A 20153-nucleotide genomic window follows, 5' to 3' on the forward strand; every position below is an offset into this window, starting at 1 on the left:
TTCCATCAGGTTTTTAAATGTTGTGTGAGATGGAACATGTTTTATGGCATAAAACCCAAATTCTGCTTTTGTTTTTTTTCTTCTGTATGTTTTCTAAAATGGACATGTCACTTTGGCTGTATAATCTTATCATATTTAGATTTGATTTAAGTCCTGTCTTTTCTCAGCTGTGCTTGCTAATGGAATCATTCATGCTTTTTATACAGTTGATCTAATAATATTTTCCACACTGCTCTCTGGCATTATTTTTTACTTTGTAGGAAGCATGGCAAAACTGGCAGTGTAAATTGAGTCTGCATTTTAATGACATTGATGGTGATTTTTTCATGCATTTGGATAAGGTTGGGATTTTTTTCCTCTCTTTGTACCATGGTCATTCCAATATACTGTGGTGTGGGTATGTGAATGATTGATTTGCAGGATTCTCTAATAAGGAAGAAGACTTTTCCAATATTACTTTGCTGCTTAAGCTGCTCTGTTCATGCAGGCCATCAACAGAATGTCCATGAGATATCTTCATTCTTCTCTCTTTATTTTATAAGCAGTGTACTCCAGTAAGCTATGAACTTCCCTGTTGGAAGTCCTTGGTCCCTCTTCAACGCAACTAAAATGGTGTATCCCACTGGAAAGCACTAGGAGATGGTAAGTCAGTGACTTTCAGCATTTTCTGATAGGAAGATTCCTCAGATTTCAAATGAGGATTGGTGAACAAACACTTCTTATTTAGCAACAATATATTTTTTTTCTGGATGCACTTAAGAAAGAACAAATTATTGACTGTAGCAATGACTGTCTCAACTATATTTTATACTTGCACAACCCCCACAATGACTTTAGTGATGGTGGGGGAAGAGGTACAAATGTGGCCCTTCAGAGAGGTTTTTCTTCTTGTTTTACAGAGGGTCCAAGTTGCCAAGTGCTACCTCAGGAGAGCGAAGCCCTTTAGAGAGGCAGCAGATGCAGTTCAGCATTGCTCATTCTGTTGTGCTTCAACTCTGACCACGGAAGCGCGAGCTCTTGGGACAGAAAGTGCTCTGTTTACACTCAGACCTTGGCATTTTTCCTAAGGGTACCAATTATAATGGTGTTTTTTGTGATATGGGCACACATCCATTATGAATTGGCTTGCACCCACCAACTCATTTTGTACAGGCCATGGAACATCCATCAGATGGCAACGATTCCCATTCGTGTGCAATGTTAAGGAAATCTAGATCATTACCAGCAGAATAATGAATTCCCTAAAATTGTTCCATTGTGCAATTATATGAAGTATGCTAAGAGAAAGGGCAGTTTCTCAATAAAGTACTCCTTTTTATTTTCCTAAACCACAGGAATGATAGATTATTAATCATGATTAATGCTCAGTTACAGTGAATTATAGTGGAGCAGTGCCTGGAAATCCCAGTCTGCTTGGTAAACTCATTTTCTTGCATAATAGGAAACTTACCTTGCATTTAAGAGAGCCCAAACAGATGAAAGCAATGGAACCACCCATTTCATATAATTAAAAGAAAAATTTAATAGATACATACATTATTAGTCTGACACTCTTAAACTTTTTTTGATACTGTACAAGCATAATAGAAGAAATACAATTGCAAACATCTTAATTGTTCCCATATTTTACTTTCTTCCTGAGAACCAAAATCTTCTAGAGCTCAGCTCTAGCACTCAGCCTGAATCCCTAAGCAGCACTGGAGTTAAGGCAGAGCTGTGCATTTTCTGGACATTTGGAAGAAGTTGGTTGTTCTAGTTGATGATTGCTTGATAGAATACGAATGATCAAAGTGCTTTAGGAAGCAGAGGGAAGTCAAATAAAGTAATGTAATATATTTCATTCCTGTATTTGGGGATGTACATGAGATAATTTTTGCCAGGCCCACATCTAGGGGACTCACTGTACATGGAGAGTAAGGCACCAGAATGACATTATGGAAGGGCTCATGGTCAGTCAGAGAACTTAATATCCTTTGAGATAACTGAACATTAAACCTTTGGAAGCCTCCAGAGGCTTATCCAATATTTAGCAAACATCAATTCCCCTAAAGTTTACATCCTAACCTGTACTGTGTTCTAACGGAGTGAAAAGAGGTGAAAAGACATTTTTGTCTCAAGGATGAGACTGCTGGGTCATTTCCAAGAGGAGATCCTTAGAGAGCATCCCATGGTCCTTTCCTGTGGAAGGTAGCAATGCAGCTCTCCGTTATTCTCTCTGTCTCTCTCTTCCCCCAAGCAATCTGTCAGTGCATTTCTGGCGCCGGGGAGAGGCGTCGTGTCGGAGCGCTGTTCCCGTTTGCAAAACGGGAACTTCTATTTGTTGTTCTCAGGAGCTGGTTTCACGCGCTGACATCTCCCCGGGAGCACAGCTGAGTCCAACATGTTCCCAACAGCCATCCACCCAAACGCCTCCTACTCCAGCACCCAGACCTTCCTTCCCAGTAAATAAAAAATACAGAGACAGCCTTGAATTGTTCCAAATGCTTCGGCTTCACTGGAATGTCTGCCCATGTTCAGATCTGATAAATGGGTATTTTTCTGCACCAGGAAGTCAGTTTAGTGTGGGAATAGGGTGGCTTTTCAAAGAGTTTCTGGAATAGTTAGTGGAAAAGTCTGACTGACTTTCTCTGGTGTCAATATGTTTAAGTGTTCCTACGTGTCATGAAAGTACAGTGTTGCAATTACCAACTTTAAGACAGAAAACAAAGTTATCATAAGCTGCTCATTCTACTGTGTTGTATAAAATAACATGTTTTTCAAGGTTTCATTGATCAAAAATGTCTCAAAAAATCTACTTCCTAAAGCAGGAAACTGAGCAGTGTGCCCTTGTACACTTCAGGCAAGGAGATATTTCTGCATTATTTAAAACACCACCACCAGCAGCTCTCAATATATCCCAGTGTGATTCCATTCATATTGCTGGGACATCCTTTCTAATCATGGTTGTAGTAATTCTGTCTTTGACCTTACCTGTGCCCTGTAGTAGACATGACCTCAGTATGCCAACCTATGGATTATAACACAAAAAAAATCTTTTGAATAATGATTCCCAGGAAAAGAGTTAGAAAAAAATCCACATTTGTGCCAAAAGCCCCCAGTTCCACAGCTGAATGAGACTTCAGTTGCCATGAGTTATTCTGGTATGGTCAATGTTTTTTCTTGCAGACTCAGAACTGGAACAAGACATCCTGGTTTGAAAGGCAAAGTCCTCATCTCTAATTCCCTCACTGACAACATTTTGGGGTATGCCACCCTCTGGTTTCCCCTCTTGGGCTCCATCCAGACACTGCACATGAAATCTTGCATTTTGGAGACTGACATCAAGAGCAAGGACTGCCAATGTACATTTTTATTGGTGCTTCTCTAGGAACTGGTATGTGGAACAAGCTTCCCTCTTCTCTGATTCCTAAATGCCTTGGGTCAGAATTTTTATTCATAAATACCCACGTGCCACTTTGTCAAGGACAACTGTGGTAGAAAGGATAGAATGATCCAAACCACTGTGGCCTGGTATGTAGAAGTGAGAGTTTAGCTTAGCTTTGGAAGATTTGTTCTACTTCTGGATTTCTGATTTTTTTTGAACACATGAGTTTTCTAGAAGGGAGATAAGGAAAGGATATACCCATGATTTTTTCCCCCCATTAAATGTTTGTGCACCAGGACTACTCTGATTAATAAACAAGAGGCTTCAATGATTTTAGAAATGCTTAATATTCCAGCATCTTGCCCAGAATCCTTGTTTGGGATTCCAGAGGCACTTCTGCACTGACATGAGTAGGGGTTTTGAGAGAAATTTTAGTGTTTATACAAAGTAAATACTGACTTTGGTGTTAGTCTATAAATACCTAATGTGAGCAAGCAATTCTGTATTTTCCTCTGTGCTTAATACCTGTGCTCTGCACCCCCAGGCAGCTGAATTTACATGCTTTTGTTGTCATATGTGTAATGTGCAACATATATTTCCTTTTTGTTAACCAGACCTGCCATGAGAAAAGAGATAGGGGGAATTTGAAAGCACAACCAGGATAGATACTGTCATTTTGTAATCTTTTGTGCACAGGTAGAGATGCCTGTTTGTTCTAGAATAGGTGGCAATATTCTGTTTCTTGCAAAAGTCTTACAAATGAAAATCAAGCAAAGGAGTTACTGGCTATCTATGGGATAATTCTCCTCTGGAAATATGCAGTCAATTCCCATTTAGGTTAATTACACTTAAGAAGCCCTTTCCTATAACTAATGAACAATAGGCATAACCTGTTATTACATAACCATGGGCCAGCACATTAATACACTGTTGAATTGCAGTACACTGTGAAAATGCTTCCTCCACAAAATTCACTGGAGATTTTCAGTGACATTCGCTGTAATTACCAGTAGCATTGTTTCTAATTCATTAATTTTTTCTACCTATACTGGGCATATAAGAGTGTTTTAAGAGATTGAATAAATAAATTTTTAATTATAAAATGATACTATATCATAAATTATTTATAATAACCAACAATGTGTAACACATGTTTAGGTATGAATCCATCAGGAAGATGAACTAATATATATATCAGTCCTAAAATAACGTCCTAATTTGTTCTGTGCTTATGAATGGCGAAATCAGTGTTTAAAGCAATTAAAGGTTTATAAAAGCTTGGATTGACAGTGGGTAAAGCAGCGAGCATACTTGGCACTTAGGAATTCTGTTGTCATCTATGGCAGAGAAGACCCCTTTTTGTCCTTTATTGGTTTCAGCAGTTTGTGATATCATGCCACCAGAGCAGTACAGATATAGAGACCTCCAGGGAGGCAGCAACAAGATGCACATAGTCCTCATTGACAAAACCTCCGGTTATGATTAATATTTAAAAAAAAAATCTCCTTTGCAATCTGTGGGGTAGTTTTGAGGGATTTTGTCAATTATTTTCCTATCAGCGATAGCAGACTTCTGAAATCTCCATGGCGAGCTCCAGGCACTCCCCAGTCTCGTGGCAGGACTCAAAGAGGCTGCAATCAATGTCACAGTCACAGTTGCAGTCGTTGTTGCCGTGGTCTTCGTCGGAGGTCTGGTAATATCTATTGGATGGACAACAGGTATCTGTCAGCCAATGTTCACAGGTATCAGGCAGCATTATAAGAAAGTCCCAAAACTGGCAGAACAAGCAGGCCAGGATAAGTGTTGCGCATTCATCTAAGAGAAAGGAAAAGCAGGGAGACGTAAGAACAAGTGTGAGCTGGGATTACCCAGTTTAGGCCAGTGTGGCTACACAGAGGTGAGGGGCTGGGCTAAAAGTACATTGATGATAACAACTTCCATAGAGACAAGTGTAAAGTTTATTTTCTATTTTAATTGCTCTGGGAAAACAACAGCTGTATGAAAAGAATTTGAATGGAGACATTCTGTGGCAGTGAAATCCAGAAGAACAAGCCCTTTAAACCAAATTTTATCTTCTCATGCCTGGACAGCAAGGAGGCTGAAGAGGCATGAGAAGCTGGGAGGGGACACAGCCAGGACAGCTGACCCCATCTGGCTAGAAGGATAGTCCAGACCATATGGCACCAATATAATTTAGGCAGAAAACAAGCAGGGGTTTCTGCTCAGATAACTAACTGGGCATCAGCTGGTGAGTGGTGAGCAATTGTAATTTGTATCCCCTGTTTTGTATATTCTATTATTATTATTATTATCATTATTTTCTACCTCCCATGTAAAACCACTACATTGTCCTATTACACTGTATTTATCTCATCCCGTGAGTTTACTTCTTTATTTTCATTTTCACAAGAGTTTGCACTAAAAATGTTTAAAGGCTACCAAGGACAGAGAGGGAGAGCAGATCTGGAGAAGAACATTCAGAGAGGGCAGTGTGTCTCAGCTCCTCCCAGCTCCTCACCAAACAGGGTTCTCACCTTTTTGTTCACAAATGTCAATTTTTCAAAGGAGACAAAAGTCTGGAAAATAGATTATGTAGGATGTGTGTCTGGAGCCAGTAAATATTCCTGAAACTTTCTCACCATGACTAAAACTCTGTGCTATGTTTGTGCCCTCCCAAAATCAACTAATTAACTCCTCACCCCTCAGCCTCCAGCATCTGGGGAGACTTCTTGGGTGCAGCAGGTGTGAGATTCCAACTGTGTGAATCCACTTGGAGCACAAACCCAGACCTTTCCTTTTTTTTTTTCCTTTTTGTTTTTGGAAAGGAAAAATGCCTTCAACAATATGAATGTCTTTTCATTGGTTCTTTCAGGAAAGCATATGGTTATAACCACATTTCTTGCCCTAGGATGACTAACTGTGAACTCATTCAACTGCATTGGTTCTGTTGTGGCATTTTCTAGCTCACGTAACATGAAGTTCACTGCCAGGAAGTTTCCAGAATTATGCTTTTTTTTTTTTAGAAAGCTTTCTTGATGAAAAAACAAAATTTAAAACAACATTCCAGCTTCTTTATTAAAAAGGCAAGGTAGCAAGAACAAATAGCATATGACTGAACTTATTTCTAAATGGAATATCATCACCAATGTTATCAATTTTAATACTTATTTAAATATGTCAAGAGCTATTTAGGTTCAGACAAGCACAACTAACTTCTAAGTCAGTCCTGTCAAATAAGAATGACTAGATTTTGGTGATACTCAGTAAGTTCATGCTTATATTTTTTCCTAGCTAAATGAACTGAAATAATTATAAAATTGAAACAGTTAATAAGGTGACACCACTGTATTTAATTGTATGAAATTTACACTGTAGAAAATGTAATCATTTTATCCAGTAGTTCTTGGTGTAATTAAGATTATTTTTTTTAGATCACTTATGTTTATGAAATTTCTTTCCTATACATAGATGTGAGAGACAGAATTCAAAGTTATGTCTCAATTAAGGATTTAGCAATTTTTTTCTCCCTCTCCAAAGATCCATTTTTTAATAACAGGTTTTTTTCCCTGAATGTGTTACCATAATGATGCTTATGTAATCTGGAGAGAATAGATACGATTCTTAGGACTTCATCCAGGAAGGAGAGCACACAAAAAGCACAAGATTTTAATAATAAAGTAATGTTTCAGCACAGACTCTGTGATGTGCAGTAAAGATGCTTTTAAATTCCCATCAGAGCACACACCATGAACTGTGATAATGGATGTAACACATTTCAAAAAATCTGCATGTGTGAGGCTTTTTGGTCCTGTTTTAAGTGGGGTAATGTATATAAATAATAGATATTAGCAATTAGACATCCATTCCTATGCATTCATTTATATATTTGAAAATAAATTAGCCACAAACTGCATAGAAGAAGATGCAATCTCTTGTTTTCCCCTCTGTTTTCCCTGCTGTTTGCCAAACGGCATTACTGTATTTATCTCAGTGAGAACAATGACCTCAGCTCTCATTCTCTGCATTACTTGATTAATTAGCACAAAAGAAGAATTTATAATAATTTTTCTAGCATGCCTCATCTCTAAGTTTTCCTGCTCTTGTTTGGTGGCATCTGCTCACACAGATGATGCTCTGAACAACCCTGGTCCAAAGCTTGTTGAAGCCTTTCTGGTCATCCTTGGTGAGACCTATGAGTGTTGTATTTGCTCTTGTCTGAGTCCTGGGTACAAAATAATCACCAATTTCCTCATCTATTCCTCTGCTTTCAGAGGTTCTCCAAGCACCAGCAAACAGTATTTGGCCTTGTGTATGTGGAATAAGCAGTGAGTTGTCAGAGTGGAGTGAGCTGAGTACGCAATGACAACCACAAATCTGTCTTCCTTTGGTTTTCTTGGCTTCTATCCAGACCTTAACATTATTAATTAAGCACAGATTGGGGTTTTTTTGTTGTTGTTGTTAATTTCCTTCACGTTTAGCTTTTTTAAGGAGGATGAAATCTGTTATTTGCATCACATGGTACACACCTGTGTGCCAGTAGTGGTTGAGCTAGACCTCAGACTCAAAAATAGGGAGTGTCTGGACAAGAGGCCAAGTCCCCTAAATAAAGTAAATACTTCAGAACCTTCTCTGAAATTAAGCATATTCCAATAGATGTATCATAGACATCCCTTTTGTAAGGATCTGTGACACAATAGAGATGTTAATGATTCTTGGAGAACAGGGCACTTTATTGTGTTGATCTGTATTTAGAAATGCTTAATTTAGGAATTGTTAAATGATATGCACGACAGATCCCAGCTCCATTGGATACAACAGACTAATCCATTATTGCAAAAGGCACTCAAAAGAAACTTCTGAAATACTTCACAGAGCCTTTTTTTAACATCCACTGGAATAACCAGGAATAGATTTATCTGATACTGACACTGGTGTCTCTGTGCAAACTCTCATTACTAAAGTACAAATGCTCTGTGGCACAATAAGCTCTAAGCTCCTCTTCTATGACTTTAGTATCACTGACAATTTAAGATCATCTTCTAGAAATTCTCATCTATCACACAAATGTCTGCAGGGCAACTTAACATTGCTTTTGGCGATGTTCTTGAACCTCCTGTTCAACATTTAATTTCGAGTTGGTTATACATAGTTCTTTTGCAGTGGGCATTATTTAGAAATCAGCTCAAATGTGATCTGTTTTATAAAACATACCGTCACTGTCTCTCTGATGTACTGATGCATCATCTTCAATGTAAGTGAATTCTCTGCATTTCTCCAGGGAAGCAATGGATGATCTGCTTGCATCTGACAATTTCTTCTCATTTTTGGTACCCTTTGATGAAGCGTCTGTGATGCTGAATTCTGCGACAGAACTCATAACAATACCTTTCATAGGCTTTTCATCTGTGTGTTTTTCATTTGTAAGCTGGTTATCTGGTGGGATTAGGAAAAAAAAGACTGTGATACCAAGGCAGAGATCTGAGAGAATAACATATGCAGAATTTTCAGACCTACAGTTGTTTACTTCCAAGGCCTAACCCTTCTCACCTAATGATTTCAGTCTCTTTGCAGAGGTTTATTCATAGTAAAAGTATTTGTGAACTTGCCTTCTAAGGCTTTCTCTTAAACCCAGAGGACTTAGAGGCTAAGTAATAATTCACTTCCAGTGGGTGGGATCAGGTTTGGAAAGAAAACAGAACTATTGCCTTGGTTGACATCTATTTAGAGTTTGATATCCTAACTTCAATTTGTGACATAAAAGAAGGCAAAACAATTATCTTGTTATTTATCAGCTGCAACTTCCTTGCCCTAAATTAACAGCCAACAACGCGCACGTAGGCGGTACCTGGATGCAGATGTGCCAGCTCACCGTGGCTCATAATCTTGTAGCAAAGACAGCCAGATGGTCTCTGTTTAGCATCCAGATTCCTCATTTCATAACTTCATCCCCACTTGCATTGTTGGCCTGGAAGTCAACTAGGAGATGGGATACTTCACATGCTGTCAGCGTGCCAGAGAGGCAGCTCAAAAACCAGAGGGAGAGCTTAATTTTAAGCCCCAACTAGGGGAAAGGTTAAGAAGAGTTCTGAGTTCAATTTATTCTCGAAAAACTCCTCAGGCACAGATAAACATGGGTTGATATATAGTTTCACTCGATCTCTGAAGTGATCAAGTGGCCAAGAAACACAGTCATTCTCTCCATGGCAGGGATGATAAAACCTCATCAGTTCTTATCTACAGCTGATTAACTCCTGCACCTCACATCAAGCACAGCCTCACTTTTTATCTCACTTAAATCTTGTGATATGCTTGCTCTTGAGCTGTATACAGAAAATCAATCTTTACAAACACCTCAGTTTTGCAAATGCTACTTTTTGAGAGGAACAGTGAGTGCTCTGAAGTGGTTCATCTGCACTTGCCTGCAAGGAGCCTGAAGAGAGGCCCCTCATGTCTCTTGGTTTTTAGGTACCTTTGACTTCTGACACATGTTAAAGAAAAGCCAAGGAAATGCTGACAGAGAGTGAAACCTTGATGAGACTGCAGCTGTTCCCCCAGTATCCTTGCAGGGAGAGGAGGAAATGTGGATGGGATGGATGGATTGCAGGGTAAGTGAAAAACCAGTGCAACCATAAGGCTTGAAGAGGGGGGAAGCAAGGATTTGAGAGATAAGCGGTATCTTGCTCAAGTCCAGTGAAGGCCACTGAGGCGGTGAGGGGTCTGGAGGACCTTTTGTGTGAGCAGAGGCTGGGGGAGCTGGCTTTGGTTGGCCTGGAGAAGTCAAAGAACAGTTCTGGATGCTTTGTTCCCCTCCAGAGCCAGGAAAACTGAGAAGCCAGACCCCAACTCCTCCCAGCAGGGCGCAGATGGAAAACGAGGAGAGAGCACTGTCAGAAGCTGCAGCAAAGGCAACTGGAACTGCCCAGGGAATGAATTCCTCATCATGGGCTGTGTAAAGCACCAGAACAGACTACAGCAAGGCTGTGGTTGTGTGAAGAGCTCAGCTGGGCATGGACCTCAGCAACCTGCTCTTACTCTGGGTTTTTGACAGAGGCCAAACGAGGTGATTCTAGAGTCCCTTCCAAGCTAATTTTTCTATGATTTATATGACTTCATTTACTTATAGAATGAATGTGCAATTAATTTAAATTTCTAGATGTGTTTCTAGCCATTTTTATAATTTTTTATCTAGTGAAATACGTAGAAGCAGAAAAGTTGGGTAGAAGTTAGTAGAGTAAGATCTTGGGATAAGAGAAGCATAAAAACTAGGCTATCATTTTCATTTTAAATCACTGCTTTAAAATTGTGTGTTGGTAGAGGTATTGTCTTGATTTTGAAGTCATAATGACAACAAAGTCTGTTGTGATGGAAATGTGAATTTCCTTGTCCAGGAGACTTGGCCTTGGGCATGGAACGAAAGATGGGGTGGAGGCAGTAAGAGAGCAGTGGCACAGAGAGGAGTCTCAGAAACCTATAACTGTCAGGTTTTGTGAGCATTATGGTGAAGGAAAGCCACAGGCAAGATGAGAAGGGCAGGAGAGGCAGTGGCACCACTGGGTGTGACCCAGCAATGCAATGCACAGCAGTTCTCCCCTGAGCTTGTATCCTTGGTCATAGGAAATCAGCATCCGAGCCTATGCATGTCTGGGTTTGCCCATCTGTGATGAGTTGTTGATGGTTTTCTCCTCAGAGTAAGCAAATACAGCTTTTTCCTCCCTCCTTTCTGACTTCTTGGCCAGCCTCTTCAGTCCAGAATGTGAAAACTCATGTATTTTGGACGTCCTTTCATGTAGAGTCATGACTGTTTTCCAGTGTCTGTAAATCAATGACATTCCACAGGTTTGCCTGCACTTTATTCAACAACAAACCATCTCCAGGAAAAGTTGTGCTGATTAAAGCAGCAGAGCTCAGGAGGAAGCAATGTCCTGCTTAGGCATTGGATTTATTGGATAACAATTGTTTTGTGAGTCCAAAAGACACAAGCCCTACCTGTTAGCCAGGTGCCAATATCACAAATGGGTCCTGTTTGTTCACCCTGAGAGCTACACCCAGGCTGAGCCTTTGGATACACATGGATCAGATCAAAAGGCTTAGGCAAGAAAAACTATTATTTTCCACTTTCAAAATCTGCCCAAAAATCTAAACTAGATATGTTTTAATTCATGATATATTTGTTGAGTTCCCCAATTCTGCAACAATACAATGGCCCACGGAATGCATTTAAGCATTCAAGAGGCGAGACTGAAAAAAAGTCTGACAGAAGTAATCAGTAAATGCCAGACTGACATTTACTGTATCCACCGACTTCTACTATTCATACTTGGAGTCAATTTTTATTCTTGAAGTGCTGTTGAAGAGAAATCAAAACCAGAAATAGAAAGGCATAGACATAACCTGAATTTTTCAATACAGCACCATCAAACAAAAGGGTAACAAAAGCTGTCACTCAGGGACTCTTCTGTTTGTTAAAGCATACTACATCTTGGAAAATACAGTACATTTTAGTGTCAGACTCTTAGTTTGAAAAGCTCCCTTTCAGTAATGTTATACTTGTCTTGTACAGCTAGATCAAGTCTTCACGCAATCACTGTAACAAGCAACTTGCTATGACAAGCGAGATCCTTGCTTCCAGAAAACACTGCAGGAGAGGCTAAAGCAGTGTACAATTATAGGTCTCCATTTCATTTTTATGCAATTACCTTCAGTTCAGCTGTGGGTCCATCTACATTATGTCTTTTATCAATTTAATGTTTGCACAAAGTGTCTGAAGAAATAAAGATTGTGCTAAACCAGCAGAAATAAAAGGTGGTTAGCACTTTTTTTTTTTTCCTATTATAGTTTTTTGCTGGATGGTACAGTAGTAGGTTGAGAGTTTGGAACAAATAGATGTGGCTAAATAGGCTTTAAAAATATATTACATACCACTGTTACTAATTATGATTACTGTTAATCATGAGAATATAAAAAACCCCAAATTACAGTTAGAGATGGGAAGAGGGTCAAACTTTGCAACTGTCTTTTAAGATCCTGTGTTCAGCTTCAAATGCCCACATATGTCTGTGTTTTTAACGTATAGAAATCAACCACTGAAGTGAACTTAAAGGGAAAAATAAGTGTATCATGATGAAGAAATCTCAGATTATTCAGTGTTAGACTGTTAGGCAGAGGCTGCTAAAGGTACACCCCCACAATGTGCCATTTTTAAGTAGTATGAAGTAGCAACTTTCTTCCTCACATGGGGAAGCTGGGACTCGCCTTGGCTGTTGCAGTAGAACACTGGGATTGTTCACCCATGTTTGTATTAAAGATAGTCTCAATAACTCACATGGAATTTATTTTTTCTCTTTCGTTTTGGAGTTGGGCGATTCAGATGGCTGACTACAAGTGTCTAAATTCATGAAACCACAAAGAAAATCACTTACTTTCCACTGAGGCCAGCCCCAGATCCCTCTGGTTAATAGGGAGGAGCAGTGATACCAAGACTGGCATTTGCAGTATGTCCCCTGACCTCTATTTCTCTTCAGTGGCTTTAGGCACAAGCCAGCATCTTGCAGCCCTGCAGAAGGGGAGTCTGCAGTTTCCCTGCATGCTTCTGAAATTAGATTTACTATAGAGCTATACAAGGGCTCTAAGTCTATTTTTGATAAGGAACAGAGAGTTTAAGAGGTGCTCTGTTCTGCTGAACAGGGAGTGCAGCAATGCAGGTAATCCAAGGAGCTCTCGGAGCAGCTGTTTAGGAGGAGAATCCATTGAAGGAGAAGGAGACTTGATCTCTGACCTTCTGACCTTCCTAGGACTCATCCATATCTTACAAGCAAAGGACGAGGGAGCCTGTGGCTCTGCTCAATGCTGGCATTTATTCCAAACCCATCCTGGCAGTGGCCCTTTGTCTCACGCCCCTGTAGCAAGGAGTCCCAAGGGTTAATGCTAAACTGTGTGGAAAACTGTAGCAGTGTAGGACCTGTAACTTTTTAATTTTCCCCTGAGGCATGTTGGTGTATCAGTGCAGCACTCATTATCCTGTGCCCTGCTGTCGCTACCTGTCTGTTTAATGTAGCACATGCTCATCACTGAAAGAGCTGTGTGCCATGTCCATTCAGTCCCCAGATGACACAGGCAGAGCTGCATCAGACCTGATGGATGAAAACTTGTACGTATGAAGGCTTGGTCTGAACACACTGGTTCTCATAGAATAAAGAAACCCAAACCTCAGGGTGAGACAGCAGCGCTTCAAAAAGGCAAAAAGCCAAAATAAAACAAAACACTTTTTCTTGACCATTTAAGGGATATAATGGTCTGCCAGGGAGGGAGTATCTCTGCATGCATGGGGACAGCAGCTTACCTGGATGGTCCTCACTGCTCGGCGTCACCCCAGGGAGGGCCAGTAGAGGCAGGGAGCTGGTGCGACGGTCTTGGTGGAGAGAAGAAAACAAAATTGAAGAGGGATAAGTGTCAAATGAATGTGGTTTGGCATAGCTATTGACCTCAGCCACTTAGTGAGAGTCATTGACTTCAAGAGTTGTTGGTCTGAGGTCAAACAGAGGCAAATCTGCTTCCTTGCAAAGGGAGGTTACATAGCATGGTGTGCTGTTTGTGTTACCCTCTGTCTTGTTTCAAGAAAAGAAGCAAAAAATATAACAAAATGCCAAGACAGAAAGTTTCACCCAAGAAGAGGTGAAGAGGATCACAGCAAACACAGAAATTCAGGTAGGTACAGAAAATTTGAGAGCTGGGAGGTCTGAGATGAAATGTGGGGCATCGTCCATGCTCAAACACCTCGGAAACCTTAAATGAGGATCCCAGATCTTGAGTAAAGGAGGAGAGAGGAAATTTAAGCCCAAACTCCAAGCTTCATGGCTTGTCAGTCTTGGTGGACAAGATGCCCAAGGTCCCTGTGGTGGCAAGCCCAGGTCCCCACACGGAGCAATGCTGAGCTGCTCCACCTTGGATATGCCTACCAGGATGTTCACTCCATGCCTAAGGCTTGGAGGCTTAAATCTCCTTTCCTTCTCTCTCCACGTGTCAGGGAGGCAAAGCAGGAGGGGGTGTGGGACTATCCCAGCAGTGAGTGCAGCAGATGGAGCAAACTCCATGGGAACTGCTGTTGCCCACATGGGAGAGGCCGGAGGGAGCGCGGGCGCCGTGGCCCATCGAAGGGAGCTGCTCCAGACCAATATATCACAGGGCCTTTCAGAGATTCGTGCCCATTACATTTTGCTGAGCTCAGGCAGAAGGATGCAGGGGATTTGGAGACTGTTTATTTTTGTCATGAGGAAACAGGAAATAGTACACAAGGCTATAAATATATCCCGGGCTTCAGATGACATCATGAACTCGTGCAAGTGCTTCACTACTGATTTACGATGATGGACTGGTAATTCACAGGAGCTTTGGGTTTACTTTATTTTGCTGTTGCAGTAACAAAGCTAATGGTGCAATCCCGGGAGGGGGTGTTTTATCAATAGTGAATTTTTGACCTCATTGCATACATTGTAACTTCATGAATTAGTGACCCAGCTAACTGTAAAGCCTTCTATAGGCTTATTGTAAATCTATCACAGGACTGGCAAAAACTTTTGGCCCAGATCCTAAGCTCTGACAGGCATGTGTTGATGGACTGCATAGCAAGCACTTCCACTAATATTTCTCACTAATTATGCCATATATTAAGAAAAAATGAATGAAGCCAATGTTTATATGCCGCTTTAACTGCTTTTCATATAAGAAAGCAACACAATCCCTAATAAATTTTCACCTTCAACATTTCTATTCATTATAATTTTTACCATGATGAATGAAGTTAGAACTGGAAAGGGAGGGGGTTCATCTTGAAATCTGTTCAGTGAATGACTGAATTTACTTCCCTTCCCCAACTTGTGTCGAGGAAGGAGGGAACAGATGGACACAGGAAGAAGAGGGAGGCGAGTGCGGAACGAAGGAGATGGGTGAGGAACAGATGGAGTCAGGAGAAAGTGAAGAGGAGAGTCAGCAAGGATGGTAGAAAAGTTTTCCACTTGACCTTGAGTTGAGATGAAGATCTGCATGCAGCATGGGGCAGCTAGCTTTTTGGGATGCATCCTTTTTTCTCTCCATGGAATTTAGCTATAAGGTCCTGTGGGCCATCCCAGCAGCTCAGTGTATCCCAGGGGGCCTGCAGAACCAGGAGCTGGATTTTCCCTAGGAGTCACCTGCTGCAGAAGGGCACCTGCACTGTGTTCAACTCCTCTAATGGCAGGGGAGAACCGTGTGCCAACACAGGAACAAAAATGGGTTGGGATTTTGTAATTCTCCCAGGCATCCTAGCCAAGCCAGAAATTGGAGTTCATAATTTTGAAGAAGTGTACTACACCCAGTTTGTTAGGATCCCATGGCCAAAATACTCAGAGTAATTTATGATTTTACCTGCTTAAAGCAAGACATTTGAGATGGCCTGATTTTCAGAATATGCTGAGCATCTGTGTTTTGATGTGTATTGAATTATATATCCCAAATCACTAGTAAGTCCTGGAAAATCTTGATTGTATTCTTAATTTGGTTAAATTGCCTGCATATACTCCACTGGTTCTGGCTTTGCTAGCTAAAGAATGGAAGAGGTGAAAGCTAAATATTGGCCATGTGTGTCATTCCCTTTGAAGAAAATGGGAGCCATGTGCACTCACCTAACAGCAATGTTTGGCCCCAACTATGATTTCACAGCTGGGCCCTAACTTCAGGAATGCCAAAGCACTAAATGACTCAATTGGAGTAATCTGATCAATGCTGTATTTTTGCTGTGGATTTAAATTGCACACACAGCAAGAGCAGAGTTGGTTTTCTTCTCTCTCAAAATCACTTTTCTCTGCAGACTTGATAGCATAAATATGAAGTATTGCTCTCATCACACAAATAAGTGAAATGGCAGAAAACGTATGTCAAATAAAATGCACAACATTACGTCCTTTTTACTTTTTGGAGGCTGTTTAAGAAAACGGCTTCATTAACTTTGACTGAATAAAAGGTTCCTTTAAGGGATTTCAATAGGTGACATGAAAAATGTTAATACGAATGATCAAGACAATGGAGGTTAAAACTGTTTTGAAAATATGTTTCTTTTATGGATCTTGGCTGTTGGAAGAGTTACAGAATAAATATACGGTAGTGCTGACATTCAGTGCTGTTTCATCTTAGCAAAGAGTTTTTAATAAAGAAAATTCTTTTCAAGGAATGCTTTCTGCAGCCAGTCTTCAAAAAGAGGTTCCCCCCCTCCCCCCAGTTTAATAAAATTAAAGTAATTTATGTCATATTGATATGTCGATATGTTTTTCAATAAACTTTTTCACAGGGATTTTTTTTAAATTCTCTTCACTTTAAAAATTATAATTATATGTCTTCCTCCCACTTTGAAAATGGCACAAGGTGCTCATTTGCAGAGCTCTACTGTTCAAATCTTCACTGAGAATAGAAATGTCATGACTCAGTTAACAATGCTTTATTATTCACATTGATCTTTTTTTATAGTGTTCTTTATCTCAAAAACATTGTAAATCAGATATCTTCCTCCCACTCTTTTGTTCATTTGCAAATTTTTATTATTCTAGTTTAAAAAAGCAATGGAGTGTCAAGAGTCAGTGTATATTGTTTATGTTCTTTTTTGCTTTAAAATTACTTTTAACTATAAAAAGTAAGATGTATAGCAAGGAAAAAAAAGCTGGATTTAAAGATGCTTAAAAAAGAATTGAAGGGATCAGTGTGAATTTTATGCTGTTCTCTTACACCTTGGAGTTGTAACGACTTTGCAAGAAGGGGGACTGAACAATTTATGAAAAGGTTTTTATGTGCTAAGTCCAAAGTCCCTGTTGCATCAGACATCATCATCTGTGTTAAAGGCTGGACATAATTCATGCCCTAAATGCCCACAATAGCAAAATTCCCAGCGTGTTCACTGGGAATGGTTTGCAGGGCCTGCCCAGAGCCCTTCCTGTCCACGGCTCCCTGTCACAGCCTGCTGCGCGGTCCTCAGGAGCCCTCAAGTGATGAGCACCAGGATAAATCACTGAATTGTCACAGGAACTCACAGCTTTGGTATCAGTGCTAACTGCAGCAGAAACACAACATCAGCTGGTCAAGAGGCAAGGCAATCCCTGAAACCCATGGGGCTGGATGTGGGATACAGCTGTGCACCTTTCAGGAGAGCCTTATCAGAGCCCTCAGGTCTTGTTTGTAGATTGGCTCTCCCAATTTCAGCCACTGTTTTCTGTCCCTGTCATTTTTTTCTTTAGGTCCATATTTCTGTCCTGGCAGTCCTGACTTTTTGAATGGCTTCCATGAGATAAATCTATTACAGGAATTGGGGTTGGTCCAGAGAGCAGCAGGATCTCGTGGTATTTCACATGCTTCTTGCTGTTAGGTAATTTTTTTTTATCATCTTCTCCCTGGTTTGAATTTTATGATCAGAGCATCCTGGCACCCTGTTGTTATTCCAGCAGGTCTTGAAAGATTGAAAGAGATCATCCTCTCGAGTGGCTGTATAGCCTGTATTCAGGCTATACCTGAAGTTGTACTTAAGCTCCAGACTAGGGGTTTTTTTTGTCTTACTGAATTATGGAGTGGTTTGGGTTGGAAGGGACTGAAAGACCATCTAGTCCCAAACAGCCACCATGGGCAGGAACATTTGCCACTAGACCAGGTTGCTGCAAGCCCTGTGGAACCTGGCCTTGAGAACTCCAGGGATGGGGAGGACCTTGTAGGTGTGTGGTGGCCCTATTGTATGAAACAGCCCTAAAAAGTGATGTAAATGAAACTAAAGTCTGCTTTCCAAATGATTTTTTTCTTTCTTTTTGTTTAAAACTGCACTGTGCTGACATTTGCTAAAGGGGATAATTTAAAAACTCAGAACAAGTAAGTCACAAACTGAACCTGAACTGAAAGCACACAGCCCTGTCCTTCCCCCTCCAAGAGGAGAGCTTAGCAATGTTTGTTTTTATTAATGTCAGTAGGTCACCCCTGTTACCATATGTCTGTGCCAGTCCCTGTCCTCTTCCCCAGCCTGGGATTTGGGATGCACAGCACCACACAGAGCCCCTGAGGCCACCCTCTGATGGGGCTGCCTGCACACCCCTCAGTGGCTGCTGGGGCAGATCCATCCCAGTGCTCATGAACATCTTCTTGTTGTTTTGCAGGGCTAACTCAAACCTCTCAAATTCTCTTTATTCCTTGCTTCACAGAGTGAAACTGGAAGGTTTGATGTATTGTCTCATTTGAATTGACCCTACTGTTTTCAAAGCAGAGAAAAAACAAACTTTACAATTGTTATTGTTGCCTTGATGCCACGGCTGCATTAATTCACTCTTCCTTCCTCTCATGGTTAATGACTCACCCCACAATGAGGTTAAGACTGTCTGCCAATATGACCAAATTTCAGAAACAAAATCCTAACCTGAGCTGAGTAGCCAGAAGTGGACAGGACTTTGTTTAATCACTGCCACAGTAACTAAAGGTAGATGTCACTCATGGACAGCCTTGTGTAATTGCTCACTCTTTAGCTGGGAAAATTTATGGGTAATATAAACCAGAAAATGCTGAGTTGATTGCAAAAGAAATTTTTTTTTCCATGTAAAACTCTGTGTCATTAAATTTGGAAAGCACTTAAAATTCTCAGTTTTATTTTTGGCAATCACTATGTATTGAAAAGTGAAAATATCAGAGGGATCTCTAGGCAGAATTTGTGAACTTTCCAATGAAAAGACAGCACAGTGTCTTCCTTTCGTGTCCCAAGGTCCTTGACAACTGTGCTGCTTTCTGAATGACACAGAAGTGGTGTGCCAAGAGTTTATTCCCAAAGCAGGCATTACACACTGTTATGGTCACAAAGATATCCTTTCACAGCATTAATGCCAGAGCTGCTCCAAGAATGTCAGCATTTTCGTTTGGTGGGGGGAAACACTAACAAACCCACATATATTAACACCATGAAACCCATATATATTCTTAAAATATATGTCCAAACATTTTAAATGCTGTGAAATAGAGCTGCAAATCACAAAAGATGCAGCACTTCTCACAGGTAGTCCTTAGAGCTCTACTGTTGGTAAATTGACATATGATATATATGACTACAACCCTCCACGTCTTCTAATAAGGTATAAAAGCTTTTCTTTAACTTGAACCCAATGGTGAGTGGCAATCTGTGAGTCTTATGTCTTCTATGAGTCTTTTCCAGCAAACACTTCCATTTGTTTCTCTCTTGCCTGCATGCTGGGCTGGAACACAACTGGGAGCTGGACTTGCACACTGTAATAAACATTATTAATCTTATTGCCATCTGAGCACCTCCCCAGGTGTTGCAGAACAGGCTGTGCTGGACCATGTTGGAAAACTACTTATTTATCTTTGCAAGGGCTTGATCCTGTACCACCAGATGTCAAAGAAAACAGTTCCAGGGAGCTCAGATCAGGCTCCAAACCAGCCTCCAATATGGTGGCCTTCTCTGGGTTTCCTTGCTCTTTTCCTCAGAAAAAGGCACAGACAAAGCAATTAGCAATATCTGAAGCAGAAGATGTATTATGCTGTGCATCTTTTCACAAATCCTCTTTTCCCCCTGCACCAAAGATGCAGAACATCTATTCTGGGGGCAGACAGATGACATCCACTGTTACTTGTGTATGTAATAAGTACTCTTAAAGTGGTGTAGTCTTGCCGGCTCTGGCAAAGGCAAACATGGTAAGTGTTCTGCTCACAGCATTAAACACACTTCTCTCACTGTGCAGTGGAAGAATGTGTTTAAACTCGCAGTCTATCACTATTCCTGGATAGT

At 40.6% G+C, this 20153-nt stretch overlaps 1 protein-coding gene across 1 annotated transcript in view; it reads right to left on the bottom strand.

Annotated features, from left to right (window-relative positions):
- Positions 1-1478: 1478 nt before the first annotated feature.
- The window catches only part of MDFIC2 (MyoD family inhibitor domain containing 2), a 46806-nt gene continuing 28131 nt past the window's right edge, over positions 1479-20153 (bottom strand). The window contains exons 3-5 of the mRNA XM_039734358.1: positions 13704-13772; positions 8576-8797; positions 1479-5179 (exon numbers count right to left, since the gene is read on the bottom strand). Of these exons, the coding sequence (XP_039590292.1) occupies positions 4920-5179; positions 8576-8797; positions 13704-13772 (551 nt within the window). The 3' untranslated portion in view covers positions 1479-4919. The remainder of the gene's footprint in view (positions 5180-8575; positions 8798-13703; positions 13773-20153) is intronic.

The sequence above is a fragment of the Passer montanus genome, unplaced genomic scaffold (genome assembly GCF_014805655.1).
Source record: "Passer montanus isolate IOZ18808 unplaced genomic scaffold, ASM1480565v1 scaffold9, whole genome shotgun sequence".
Classification (NCBI taxonomy): domain Eukaryota; kingdom Metazoa; phylum Chordata; class Aves; order Passeriformes; family Passeridae; genus Passer; species Passer montanus.